Source organism: Pteropus vampyrus, unplaced genomic scaffold (assembly GCF_000151845.1).
Source record: "Pteropus vampyrus isolate Shadow unplaced genomic scaffold, Pvam_2.0 Scaffold116, whole genome shotgun sequence".
In the NCBI taxonomy this organism is placed as follows: Eukaryota; Metazoa; Chordata; class Mammalia; order Chiroptera; family Pteropodidae; genus Pteropus; species Pteropus vampyrus.
Window position 1 is genome coordinate 1,210,725 of NW_011888897.1, and position 14,696 is coordinate 1,225,420.

At 35.7% G+C, this 14,696-nt stretch overlaps 1 protein-coding gene across 1 annotated transcript in view; it reads left to right on the forward strand.

Annotated features, from left to right (window-relative positions):
- The window catches only part of NANOG (Nanog homeobox), a 14,786-nt gene extending 11,037 nt beyond the window's left edge, over positions 1–3,749 (forward strand). Inside the window, exons 4-7 of the mRNA XM_011365777.2 lie at positions 2–69; positions 1,824–2,086; positions 3,141–3,227; positions 3,363–3,749. Of these exons, the coding sequence (XP_011364079.2) occupies positions 2–69; positions 1,824–2,086; positions 3,141–3,227; positions 3,363–3,749 (805 nt within the window). The remainder of the gene's footprint in view (position 1; positions 70–1,823; positions 2,087–3,140; positions 3,228–3,362) is intronic.
- Positions 3,750–14,696: the final 10,947 nt, after the last annotated feature.

Consider the following 14,696-nt stretch of genomic DNA (forward strand, 5'->3'; position numbering starts at 1 on the left):
TTTATGGGCCGGAAGGAAATTATGCATCCTTGCAAATGTCATCTGCTGAGACACTCAACACGGAGACTGGTAAGAAAAAATTAAATCCTTGAAAGCCTGAGTTCCTTAAGGGAGAGAGAAAGAAGGAAAGGGGGAGTAAGGGTCATCTTTTTTCCCCTCTTGAGCAATTATAGCCCATTAGTAGAAGCAGGTGTCATTATCTATTTATCCTGTGACACCTCCTTCAATCGTAATTTAGTGGCGCGTGTCCTTTCACCTATGTCCCAGGTGTCAGGAGTTGTGAACAGAGGCTAGGGACATGGGACTCAGCAGTTAAACTGCACACTGTATATTTGAGACTTAGTGAATAGGCACCGTGGAAGCACAAATGTATTGTGATAGTAAGCTGATGTATAAATCTTAACATCGTGCCTGGCACAAAGTAACAGTAAATATTGCTAAGCCAAAAGTCATAACGTCACAGCTTGGGGTGGGGGGCAGGTTATGAGCATCACCTTTCTGGTTCGTCTCTTCCAGGAATGCCAGAAATGGCCTGGCTAATTATATGAATCTTAACCTTATTGAGATGTTTTATCTTCTACAACAGTAGCAATTGGCTTTTCTCCCACCCTTTGGATGTGTGGGTGTTATTGGGCAGCTCTGTTTGTGAGCACATACAACAGTATGCTATGCTTAAATCTCCTAAATAGCAAGGAAGTGTTCATCCCATTTAATGGTAGATGATTCCAAAACATTTAACCTGCTGACAGTCGATGTGGCTAGAGCTTGGATTTGAGACCCAGTCTGGCTTCGAAATAATAACTAGCAGTGTAGGGAGGATGCTCGGGATACTGTAAAGCCGGTATCGCTTTTTTGGAAATCGTTTTGGAAGAAGTTAAAAATAAAAAGGTAAACCAACTTTTTTACCCAAGAATGCCATTTTTAGTATAGTATAAAATAATAGCTTAAATAGCTATTTACATTATTATTACACTGTAAAACTGGTTATGGAGAAGGAATGAGTAAACAAAATAAATGCTACATTTGAGTGTTAGATTTTAATGTTACCTGTTTTCCTACACTTTATGTTAATACCCTTCGATAATTTCAAACATTGTAAATAAAGACTACAAGGATATACAGAATTTTTTTTTTTTTTTTTTTTTTTTTGCCTTTTAAAGCCTGCATTTCTATCGTGACTAGGCTAGAATTGGAGTTAAACACTGGGAATTCCTCAATGTAAATAAGAATGGAAGTGCCTCCCAAATCTAGTTAATAAGGAAAATTAATTTTCAGTTACAAAGTCAGTATACGCCAGCGCTAGACAATTTTTATCTGTTACCTCATTTTAATCAACGAAGAAACTCAGTGAGGGAAGGATAATTTTGGAGACAGGTTACAGAACTGAGAAAGGCAAAGCCTGGCTTGAAAGAGAAGCTTATCAAAACTCACATGACCTGTTCTGATATTTGGAACTGGGCAGTAAACTGTTGATTTTATAGGATTTTCAGAAACTGATCATCAGTTTATAAAACTTATGTGAGTAATAATTAAGATTACAAAAGGAAGTTACAGAGAGAATACAGTAGGTTGGAGTCAGGTAATCAATCCATTTTGACCTTTATGAACAGCAGGGTGTTGTCAAAGAGATTTGAGTCCCACTATGTTCCTCAGCAGTTTTAGCCATAAAATGGTGACACTGGTACACTTTACTAGGCAGAGTATTCTGAGTTGCTTAAGAATTGTCACTACCTAGCTCTGTGGTTGTGAGGACTTCAAAAATGCTTTGAAAACAGTACATTTGCAAACTTAATATTTGAAAAGTATCATTTTATTCCCAACAGTTTCTCCTCTTCCTTCCAACATGGATCTGCTTATTCAGAACAGCCCTGATTCTTCCACCAGTCCCAACATTATCCTACCCACTTTCGTAGAGAACAGCACAGTGAAGAAGGAAGAGAAGGTCCAGATCAAGAAGCAGAAGATCAGAACTGTCTTCTCACAGACCCAGCTCTGTGTGCTCAACGAGAGATTTCAGAGACAGAAATATCTCAGCCTCCAGCAGATGCAGGAACTTTCCAACATCCTGAACCTTAGCTACAAACAGGTAGGGTTGTTTTGTTGTTTCTTTTGTAGTAAAAAATGAAAATAAAAGCTAATTTGCAGATGAAGATTGCTAGCTAACCTCTTTCTCTGCACTGTGTTATGCACCCCTCCACATAAATAATTTAATTTTAATATGAAAACAATGTTTTTCTAACGTGTTTCATGACCATCTTGCATAAAGTAGTCTATGGTGTGAATGTGTCATAATTTATTGAACGTTTTCTTCTGTTGCACAAACCAAAATTGTGGACGTTTCCAATTTTGCCTTAATCAAGGGAGGTGTGCATACTGCTCCAGGTTAGGAGGGAGCCTAACCAACATTGAGTCTCATTAAAATAAAAACCGCATCTTTTGTTTTTATCTGCATTCAATTGCTAATGAGGCTACTATCATTTTTCATAACATTTATTGACATTTTATTCAGTACGATATTTTATGGTTTCCTATCACTGGTGCCGTAATTAGAAAGTTCTCTATTCCATGATCTTATGATATATATGTGTATATAGATAGATAGATATTCTTCTGACCTTCCTGTGATCCCATTTTCTAACTTAATTTATAAACTATGAGGAAATTTTAGTTTATCGTGTGCTACGCTATAACTTGATATTTTCTAAATAGTTGTCATAGTGGTATATTTCATAATTCCTAAATTAAAATATTACCGTTATCATAAAATATATAATGTTCTTTACAGGGAAAGGGCTTTGTTGTCAAACAAATTGTCTTTAACTGACTAATGTCATGGGTAAACCAAAGGGAGATGAGTAGACATTTAAATGTGTACATCTGACTACTGGATTTATAATGTGTTGTCTTTAATTGGTTAGGTTTGTTAAACAGAAAGCAGACAACTGACTTTTGAAGGGCTTGAAAATTCATTCGTTGAATATTGGTTCAAGATTTAAAAAGACTCTAGAAATTCAAATTTATTCCTGAGCTTAAGACAGTTGTAACTGTCAGGGGAAAAAAAAATGTTAACAACATTCTTCGATCCCTAGCACGTTTGTATTACTAGCATTTCATGTTTTCCTGTCACTTTTTTCCTGCAGATTAAAACCTGGTTCCAGAACCAGAGAATGAAATGTAAGAGGTGGCAGAAGTACAATTGGCCAAAGAATAGCAACTGCGCAATGCGGGTAACAGGACACTTACTTTTCTACTCTTTCCTTTCAATGACTTTTTAGTTTCATCCATTGCCGAAGCATACTTCCCAGCCACAGACAGTTATGATTTCCTTGTACTCTTTCAGTTAACCCACCCTTCTCTTTCAGAAGGGCTCGGCAACAACAGAGTACCCGGGGCTCTCTTCCTGTCACCAGGGATGTCTGGTGAACGCTTCTGGTAACCTTTCCATGTGGAGCAACCAGACCTGCAGTAACCCAACTTGGAGCTACCACTCCTGGAACAGTCAGACCTGGTGCCCCCAAGCCTGGAACAACCAGGCCTGGAACAACCAGCTCTACAGCTGTGGAGAGGAAGCCCTGCAGCCCCAGATCCAGTTCCAGCAAAACCGTCCTGTAAGTGATTTGGAGGCCACCTTGGAAATGGCTGGGGAAAGCTATGATGTAATACAACAAATCCCCAAGTATTGTAGTGTCCAGCAAACCATGGATTTATTCCCAAATTACTTTATGAACGTACAGCCTGAAGATGTGTGATAATGGCTACACTGTTCAGTCAATTTGGGCAGTGGCTGTATCACTTCTAGAATTTTTCTATGGGTCCCTGCTTTGATATGTGCCAATTTGGAGGGGTGGGGGTGGGGCGTGACTGGAATCTAATCAAAGAGGTTTCTTTAGCCTTGCTGCTATAGACAAAATGATAAAAGATGTCTCTGGCTATATATAACTAGCTATTATACTATTTTGAGTATTGTCTTCAAAGTCTAGAATCCTAACCTCAAGAAGAGAAAGTAAAAGTACAAAGATGTGTGTGATGAAGGATGATACATATTTTCTGGGCTTGAGAAGCTTGTTGAAAACATCTGTAAAAACATCTGCTCAGGTGAAGGGTTAAGCTATAATGTGCTTCATTGATTTCCTCTGCCCCTTTTGCTGTTTTACTACAACTCCCAATTTGTAAGAGATGTTTTGTATTTTGTGTATCATGATAATAGTACCAGTTGACTAATTGGTTTATAAGTTCAAGTACAAATAAAACATGTATTTTACCTTTAGCTGCCTCCACTCTTGATTTCACCCAGTGGTCCAATGAGTAAAAATTTGCATGGGTTTTTACTGTATATTTGATGTGGGGGGTAGATTAACAAATCTCTAGCCGTTGGGGAGACTGCTATCTAAGAAATGAGTAAAGGAAAAGTAAGCTAGGATACGAGGCTAGCAGGTGACTGATTAATTAAACCTGAATAAACTTATTTCCTCCGTGTGTATGTAATATTAAAACAAAATTTGTAGTTATTTGCACTTAAAGAAGAGTGCCACATCTGGAAGACGTGGATAAGCAGAGCTCTTAGTTTTATAAAGAGGCTAAATGAAGAGCAGCCAGGGGAGAGACCAATAATGGAATCTTGCCCTATAAACTCATATGATAGGTTCTGTGATTGCACTTCAGTATAATTATACTCTGCCACAACGATTTGATATAAGCTTATTTTTAAACATTTAAAAACTAAAATTCCAACTTTTATTTTTTAGACAACCACAAGGTACAATTTAATGTGTCATTTTAACATGAATCTACAAATGTATTAATGTTAACATTTTTAAAAATTGGGTCAGACCCATGTGTGTGTAAATTCTAGGGCTGGTTTGACATGTTTTTTGTTTTTTCAGGTAAACTATGTTCTCACCTTAGAAGGAGCTAAGCCAGCCCTCTATAAACTGCTAACCCTTTATTCCTGTCCTTTCTCCATCTGGCTTGCCCCAAACCGATCTGATTGGGAGCACTTTTTATTCACTGCTCTGCTTTCTTGCTTCATGGAAACTCCAAGCTTTCTGAAGCAATAGAGATGCAGAGAATAACCAGAGCAGTCTTATTATTGGTCATTTTCCTCGTGGTTCCCCCAACTTTCCAATGTTGCTTTATAACCTTATCCAATCCAATTATCTAGACATATGACAAAAGAGGAAGTCAGAAATAATTTTTCCCAAGACCTACAGACATTTCTTTCAATTGTCAGATAGTTTGAGTTTCGTGCCAAGCACATGGACCAAGTAGATAATAGAAACATAAAGCGTTCACTGAATAATCAAAATAATACATGAAATACCATTTGCCAAGTCACCACTCTACTCTTAAAATTCATGCAGAATTGAGTGTAATTTTAAATACTCATCTCAGTGTTGCTGCCACCTGCCTTTTTCACCTCAATGTATGAGTGAAAGAAAATATCTTAGATTAAATTAGAGCTTTTTTAAGATAAGTCACATTTCTATAAAATTCTTGGCTCTAACTAACTGCACATAATAGACAACAAATTGGAAGAAATAATAAATGGTGAATGAGAACCTAGAAACAGGAAAATGGCTATTACAAAATGAGAGCCCAGGAAACTTCAAGTTTAGCTCTCCAGAGCTAAACCATGCCATGGAACAATTCTTTACACCCCTTATTGCTGTTTGTCTTTGGATTAAGTTTGGTTTATAAGACATTGAATAGGCAAAGAAAGAATGGCTAAGAATTAAGATTAAGAGTGGCATAAAGAATAGTAGCACCTATTAACTTTGAAGCATCGTGCTAGATCCTAGAAGGCAGAAAAAGATGGAAAAAAGGTTAATTTCTAATAATAATTGCTTAATTTTGGAAATTAGCCATTTATGGAAATGTCATTTATTGTTTCTTATACCCAACAAGTGAACATTAGAATAAAAGTGAAAAACCTAAGGCAGAGGATAATAAAATCCACAATCAAGGTATCTAAGAATATCTCGATTTATCTTTTTAAAAGATTGGACATTTTATAAAACTAAAAAGAAATTTACTATTGAAAATAAATTTAAGTACTAGAGAAATACATAGTGAAGTGAATCCAGGAATCCCATCTATTCAGTAATTAACACTTCCTACAGATATTTTAGTATGTATAATGTGGGTGGATTTATATGAATTTTAATGGTATATAATAGGATTATACCATACATTCTCTTTCAAAATCCATTTGTTTTTCACATAGCATTAATATCTTAAACCTCTGCAGGTCAGAATTTAGATATATGTATTTGGAAGAATCCAAAAAATTGATAACTACATTCAAAAACAAGATTCCCTTTTTCCCTTAAATATATTCGCCAAAGTTGAAATGGTTTCTTAATATTCTCTACCAAAGCATTTCTGATATGAACAAAAGAGTAAAATTCAGGTAGTTGAAAAAGAAAAAGATTAAGTTTTTTGGTTCTTCGTAACGTCTCAGTGTGACTTTGTCATTCTCTTAAAAAAAAGCTATTCATAAAATATTAAAGCGATCATTACATACAGTTAACTCTTAACATCTCTTAATTTTGATGTCTTTCCATGCATACACATGACACATAGAGTTATAACATTTCTCCCTATCCAAATATGGGATTATGTTATGCATTTTGTTCTGCAGCCTGCTTTTTCTACTTAATAATATATCATAGATTTCTTCCCACATCAGTATATTTTGATCAGACTCATTTTAATTGCTGTATAATGTTACATATTACAGATGTAACTTAAGTTGTTTCTGTTTTGGTTATTTGCCCACAAATTATGTTGCTATTAACCTTGTCATTTAATTTAAACATGTTAAGACATGTTTTAAAATATCAAAAAATGTTTTCATAAACAATAGAAATTAAAATTCATACTTGAAATTGCAACTATTTTTTGGATTGGCCATTTTCTTGCTGATTTCATTGTTAAATAAGAACTCGTTAATTGGCTCACTTATTATAGTGATCTAAAAAACACAAGCTATAATTCATGTGTTCTTAAAAACTAAAAAATGTATAGTTAATATCTGATAAGGTAAAAGATTGCTTTTTGAAAACTAAGCTAATAAATATTAGAGCCAAATTCACTCCCTGTGCAAGCCAGCCACCATAAAAGCTGGAAGAGGCTGCCAAAAAATAATTAGGAGGGGTACAAACCCAATTTAGAGCTTTTCAGCTTATCCATTTTGGTCACAGGATCACCAAAAATATAGACTGGTATAATAGGATACAATGTAAAAATGAAATAATAAATTCACCCACCAGCCTCTCCACATTTTCATAGCCCTTCAAAATCTTGCTCTCTCCATTCTCCCAAAAGGAGGTGGTTGTCACTTCCAATGTAATATTTTAGTCACTTTATTATATTTTAGCTTTAAAAAAAAATTACTTTGTCTTTATTTTCAGCTTGCATTTTCATTTCAGTTTGCACCTGAAGGAAAGAATCAAACTGGAATGAACTGGTCTTCTGAATTTCATAGTCTGGATTCAAAGTTCAGAAGTAGGAGAAGTGTATACTTTGCTTAGTGAATTTCGAGCATCCCATTTTGGTGGTAAAGGACAAGAATAATTGTGTTTTGAATTATCGTACTATTCGGAAAACTTGGTATCTCCAGGGAAAAAACAGGCCATGACTGCAAACCCAAGGTAAAGGCAGACAACTGACAGACAGAGGCAGGAAAGTGGGGGGAGGGCCTTTAGTAAATATTGTTCCCAGGGCCAAGTGAGCTTTGCCTCAAGCGGTAGATAAAGCGGATTTGTTAAATAAAGAAGCCGGTTGGGGCAGACAAAAGCTTCTGGCACAGGAAGTTGGTTGACTAAGGATACCGAAATGTAGGCATTTGAATAGCTTCCTTGGTGTGAGGTTGAAGTGTAACCTAATTGAAAAGAAGAAGCAGCTGGTGGCCAGTCTCCTTAAGCGATTTCTGGTTCTGGGTGGTTGATGTAAACTCTGGTCCTAGAAGAAAGTGTCCTTGAGAATTTTAGAAGGTTAAGTGCCTGGGAAATGCCTTTAATGCAAAGGTAGCACTACTTTCATGTACATTAACAAACCTATCGAACAGAAAAACTCATGGATTAAATTAAGATGCTAGAATCAAATTAATTAAACACATGGCATGAAGCATGGGGAATGAGAAGGGTCACAGTAATGCATTTAGGATCCAAGTAGAGAAGAAAGGGTCATAATGTTCATATGACCCATCTCTCTGACACATGATGTGGTGATAAGAACTAAGGACAGGATTGAAGATAAGAACTTGTGGTTGAATTAGGGCCAGGGTTCTGCAGAGGGAAGGTACCTTGACACAGTCACACAGGCTTGCTCTGTCAGAGACACCGACAGCAAGGGCCACAAAGGTAGCCTCCTTAGCCTGATGAGCAGCTATAGAATTTATTTTCACTAGTTGGTCAGAATGCATGTGGAGCTGGAATGGGTGTCACCAATGGATGGCCAATTTAAGAGTTACAGATTTTGAGTGCCTCTGGTGTATAAGGACATTTAGTGTGAGACCAGGTAAGAGCATTAGGTTCCTCTTGCTCCTTCTACCCCTTTCTGTGTTGTGTGCACATGTGTCTGCTTATCTGAATCTAACATGTCTTACTGGTTACTAACTTACCTATAGTTAATGTGCCTTGTATGTTACATAAATTTCATTTGTTTTCCACAGTGAAAGTAAATATTCTCAGACAATACAGTAAGTACACACTACACTTGGCCACATAGAATCTGTTCTTTCTGCAAGTCTAAATCTTCCCTAATTCTTAGCTTCTTCTAGATCCTGCATCTCACTTCTTAAGTCTCTCACCCTTTCATCAGCCGCTGAATCCTACCTACAGTTATACTCAGTATTCTCAAAACTTTGGAAAGTTTTGGAAAGCTTTGCAGTTTCCTTTAGTGCTGTTCAGTGAATCATCGAACACAAGTGTGTTCATTCTCACTGGTTCCCTGATCAATTCCTGTATATTAGGTCGATAAAAATAATTCCTATTATCTAGTGAGACTTTACTGTCTATGGAGAAAAAGGCCTTGTTTAAAATTCTGCTACATCAGTCATCTGGATTAAAGAAAGATGAATTACTTTTAACTCTGTTGATGGCTCTTTCCTGTGTTTTTCCTTATGCCATTTGCATTTTTCAAAGGAATAGTAAAAAATAAAGCGAGTTTCACCTTGGAAAAAAATACTTATAAGAATATTTTACATTTATACAGCACTCTCACATTGGGAAAATATAAATTTTATTTCTCATGATCTTTAAGCTACACTCTGAGATTAACTATCATTTATATGTAAAGAAATTGAAGTTCAGCAAGTTGTTTTTTTTAGCCCATCTCTCCCTCAGGAAGTTTAGATAACACATCCAATGTTGTTACGTTGCCTTCCTTTCACAGTCTGAGTTGACTATAACCCCTGTCTCCATTGAGAAACTGTTCCATCCCTCTTCAAATCACTGTAATCCATTTCCTGTCTTTAACAAGCCATGGTAATCAAGCTAAAATTTAAAAATTACCTCAAAATTCATCCTTCATTAATTCATTTAACAAATACTTGTTTGGCTAGGTGTTGAGGTGAGTGAAATACATATGGTGCCTGTCTTCTTGGAGATAACATAAACAGTTAAATCCTTTGACCTGACATATTCTCTTACTTGATTCTAAACTAACATGTATAGCAATGATGTAACCATACTGTGATAACTACTTTAAATATATTCTCATTTAATCTTCATAAAACAAGATGAGGCACCATTATCCTGTTTTAGATGTTGAGGGTTAGAGCGTGACTTCCCAATGGACACACATCTAAGAAGAGCTGACTTCAGAAGTCATAATCTTAGCTGTACTTTTATATGAATTCCTCTCCATTTCAGAAAGTTGGACACACTTCCATTTTAGAACATATTTATATCACACTACACCCTTTTAAAAAACAATCGTCTGTTCCCTAGGCATGTGGATGCCTCTCCCATCTTTACCTTGCAGACTTTTTATGGGCTTCTCTTCCTCTGCTAACTAAACAGTGGCATTCCCCAGGCTTCTGTCATCAGACGTGTCCTGTTGTTAGTCTTCTTGCTTCGCCCTTGTTTTCTACTAGCACCTCCATACCTCAAGGCTGATTGTTCCCAAATCCATATCTGCAGTTTAAGAGTGTGCGGTGCCCAGACTCCAGACATAGCTTATCTGGTCTGGATAAGCTATGTCTGGAGTCTAATTGGTATTTGTATTCACACTAATCTGATTCTGAGACTTGGTTTCCTCATCTGTAAAATAAATATGAGTAATAATTTTCTTACTCTGTTGTGTTGAGGATTGGAGTTAATGTATGTAAAACACCTTCCAGATAGGCACTCAGTAAATGGTAACCACAAAACTCAGGGAAATTTCAGTGATATCTCAAACCTAACATGTCCAAAATCAAACCCATTGTCCTCCCCCTACTCTTCTTACAGCATTTTCTGTTCTGGTTTATGATACTATAATCTTCTATCATCATAGCCAGAAGCCTGGCACTTATTTATCTGAGGATATTTTCTTTCCTTCACCAACCATATCCAAATAGTTACTTGTCTTGTCTGCCTCTTAAATATGTTCCAAACCAATTAACAGGTTTCCATATAGGCTACTAATATTGAGCAACTAATGTGTAATAAGTTTTTTTCATACTCCCCTGAATATTCATATGAAGGAGATAGTATTACTATAGCCATTTTTATATAATGAAAAAGAAGCCAATAGCTTCAGTGACCTGTCAAAGGTGACACTGGTTGTATGCGTTAAAGTCTAGATTCGAACCCTTAATTGCCTGACTCCCAAAGCCCCAGATGTTCCTCTGATACATTGTTTTCCGCTTTTACACTAGTTTGGCCAATCTGTCATCCTTTTTTTCAGTGCTCAAGTTGCACCATCTTAGGATAATGGAAGTTCCTTCAAGTTAATGCTTATGTACTTTGGTTGACAGAACATTTTAGTCATAGAGTTTATCTTTGAGGTACAGCTGGCTGTTCTGACCCATTTTACACATCTCTTGGAACTGGCCATTTCTCCAAAAAGCCTTGGTTACTTTAAGTAAGCTCTGATCACTGGTGTTGCGTACGGTTATTCTGGGTCCCAAGAGGGCTGCTGAAGCTATTTACATGCAGACAATTAAAAAGCAAGAAAAATCTCAGAAGCATTTTACACAGAATTTCCTTCACATATTATCCAGACAGTTTGCTTTGGGCAAAGGCACAGACGCCAGCATGAAGCTCACTTGGTGACACCTCCCTTCAGTGGCCCACTGATGCTCTGGGCTCGCCAATTTCCTGTTTTAGAACATTTGAAATGTTTCCTACTCCTCACCATAGATTCTAGGACAAGGAAATGAATGCCTAGACATATTCCTCAGTTGCATGTGGTTCAAGATGAAAATCAGCATACAATGGTAATTAGATATACACAGATACGTTTGATGAATGGGGGTCTCTAGCTGGAGATCCTGAGGAAAAAAAAATCTGATGAAAAAACTTAGCAAAGTAAATGACACTTGTTTTTACAAGTGAATTGTAGTGATGCTAAACCAGATAATGAAGCAAACATGCAAAAGTTCTTGGCGGAATGTGATTAGGTACTATAATGGAGGTAAAAATTGCTGAGAACAAGCATATAAGACACCTGTTACTATGGGGTTAACTAAAAGTATATCATATCGGTCACATTCATTTTGTTTCAGTATATCAGCAGGAAGATTAAAAACACAAACCAAAATGATCTGTTCCAAAATGTACAGGGAGACTATGACCAAACCCACACAATAATTAATGCCATAAATTCACTCATTTGTTTAACAAATATCGATCAAACATTGCTATTTGCTATAGACCCTGTTCTTTTTAAAATTTCTTTTTTTACTGAGATATCATTGACACATTATGCAAATTTCAGATGTACAACATAATGAGTAGATATTTGTATATACTGTGAAATGATCACCACGATCAGTCTGGTTAACACGCATCATCATATGAAGTTACGCAATTTTGTGTGTGTGATAAGAACTTTTAAGATCTATTCTCTTAAATCATGTTCAAAGCACTGGAGATACAGCAGTTAAAAAAAAAAAACAACAAAAAACAGAAAAAAGGTAGAAAAATATTAGAATGTGGAAATTGTTGCAATTCTAAACATTCACTATGTTTTTATGACTATATTTTATAACATATTCAAGAAAATTACAAATTAAAATTTTTACTCATTTTTATTCAATATCATACATTATATCCTGGATGTTTTTGAGTGAGAAGTTAATTGTCGGTTTTCATATCAATCCTATGGGTAAGGCTTTTTTAGATGAAAGAAAGTTATAACATATATAAAGCAGTTATGGATTATAGCATCCATTCCAAGAAGGTCTAACCAAGTTGGTACAAGGTAATAACCATATTTCATAAAAGGAAACTGCCCATGTGCAAAAAACATGAAAATATTTGTCTAGAATAAAGGTTGTACCCATTTTTTTTTTTTTAGCAGTGTTTCAGGGACTAACTGGTAGGTGGACAGTTCTAAGTTCCTAGTCAATTAAGTGATTCTCTAATCAACAAACAGGGTGGTCAGATGTCAACTAATTAACTTTTTCTATTTTCTTTGAGCTTAATTTGCTGTTCTTTTTCTAACTTCTTGAGATCATTGATTCTCAACCTTGTATCTTTTCTGATCTCTACATTCAATGCTATAAATTCTCTTAAAGCACAGTTTTAGCTGTATCACACACGTTTTGATATATTTCCATAATCATTATGTTCAAAATATTATCTATTGTGAATTCTCTGACTCATTTTTAAAAATTAATTTTCATTTCTCCTATTTTCTATTTAAATTTTTAAAAATTTAAGTCTGAGAGCTCTTTATATTCCTTAGATACAAGTTCTTTGTCAGATATGAGATTTGTAAATATTTTCTCCCAGTCTATAATTTGTCTTTTCAACCTTTTAATAGAATCTTTCACAGAGCAAGTTTTTAACTCTGATGAAATCTAATTGATCACATTAGTATGGTACAATTATTACAATTAATGAATGAATATTTTTACATTATTATTAACTGAAGTCTACAGTTTATTCAGATTTCCTTTGTTTTCACCTAATCTCTTTATTCTGTTCCATCCAGGATTCTACATTACATTTAGTTGTCATAATGTCTCCTTAAGTTTCTTTCTCTTGGCTGTGACAATTTCTCAGATTTAATTTTTTATGACCTTGATAGATTTGAGGAGTACTGGTTATATATTCTGTAGGATGCCTCTCTACTGAAATTTCTCTAATGCTTTTCTCACGATTAGACTAAGATTATGAGTTTTGGGGGAGGAAGATCACAGAGATAAAATGCCCTTTTCATCACATTACACCAAGGGTACATACTATCAACATACTTATCTTGTTGATGTCGACTTTTATCACCTGGCTAAGGTAGGGCTTGTCAGTTTTCTCCACTTTAACCATATTCTCTTTTCCCCCTTTTCCATATTGTACTTTTGGGAGGGAAATCACTGTGCATAGCCTTCACTTAAGAAATGGAGAGTTATAATCTCCCTTTGTACAGGGTTTAATATTGTCCCCCCAAAACTTCATGTCCACCTGGAATCTCTGCTTGTGATCCTTTTTGGAAACAGATCATTTGAAGATACAATTAATTAAGATGAGGTCATATTGGATTAATGTGGGCCCTAATCCAATGACTAGTGTCCTTATAAGAAGAAAAGACAGATTCATAGAGACACACAGAGAGAAGTCCTTGTGAAGATAGTGAGAGAGATTGGAGTGATGCATCTGCAGGCCAAAGAATATAAAGGATTTTCAACGACAACCAGAAGCTAAAAGAGGCAAGGAAAGATTCTTTCCTAGAGCCTTTGGAGAGAACATGGCCCTGTAGGTACTTTGAGTTCGGACTTCTAGACTCCAAAATTGTGAGAGAATAAATTTCAGTTGTTTTAAGCCATCCAAATTTGTGGCAATTTGTTACAGTAGCCCTGGGAAACTAATACATCCTCCTTTAGAGTAGAGTATTTACATAATTTATCTGGAATAATTCTGCACAGGAGATTTATCTCCTCTATTTATTAATTTATTCAACCATTTACTTATATCAGTACGGACTTGACAATAGTAATAAATTTTACATATAGAAACAAATTTGAACTTTTTATGTTGAAATAATAGATTAACATGTTTGTGAAGAACTGTACAAGGAATTCCAGTGCAATCTTCCCTCAGCCTCTCCCAATAAAAAAAAAACCTTACAGAACTATACTACAATATCAAAACCAGAAATTGACCTTGGTACAATTTATAGAACTTAGATTTCACTAGTTATGCACACACTCATTTGTGTGTGTGTGTTTCGCTCCATGCAATGTCATCACATGTGTAGACCCCTTTATCCAGTAACCCCATGATAGCTCTACCCATTTTCTCCCCCATCCCCATCTCTAAACCCCTGGCAACCACTTATAGGTTCTGTATCTCTAGAATTATGTATTTTACAAATGTTACATAAATGAAATCATGCAACATGTATGCTTTTGAGACTGCTTTTTCATTCAGCATAATTTCTTCCAGGTTCATCCACGTTGTTGCATGTATCAATAGTTCATTGTTTTGTATTGTCGCATTCCATAGTGTGGCTGTAACACAGTTTAACCATTCACCCACTGAAGACAT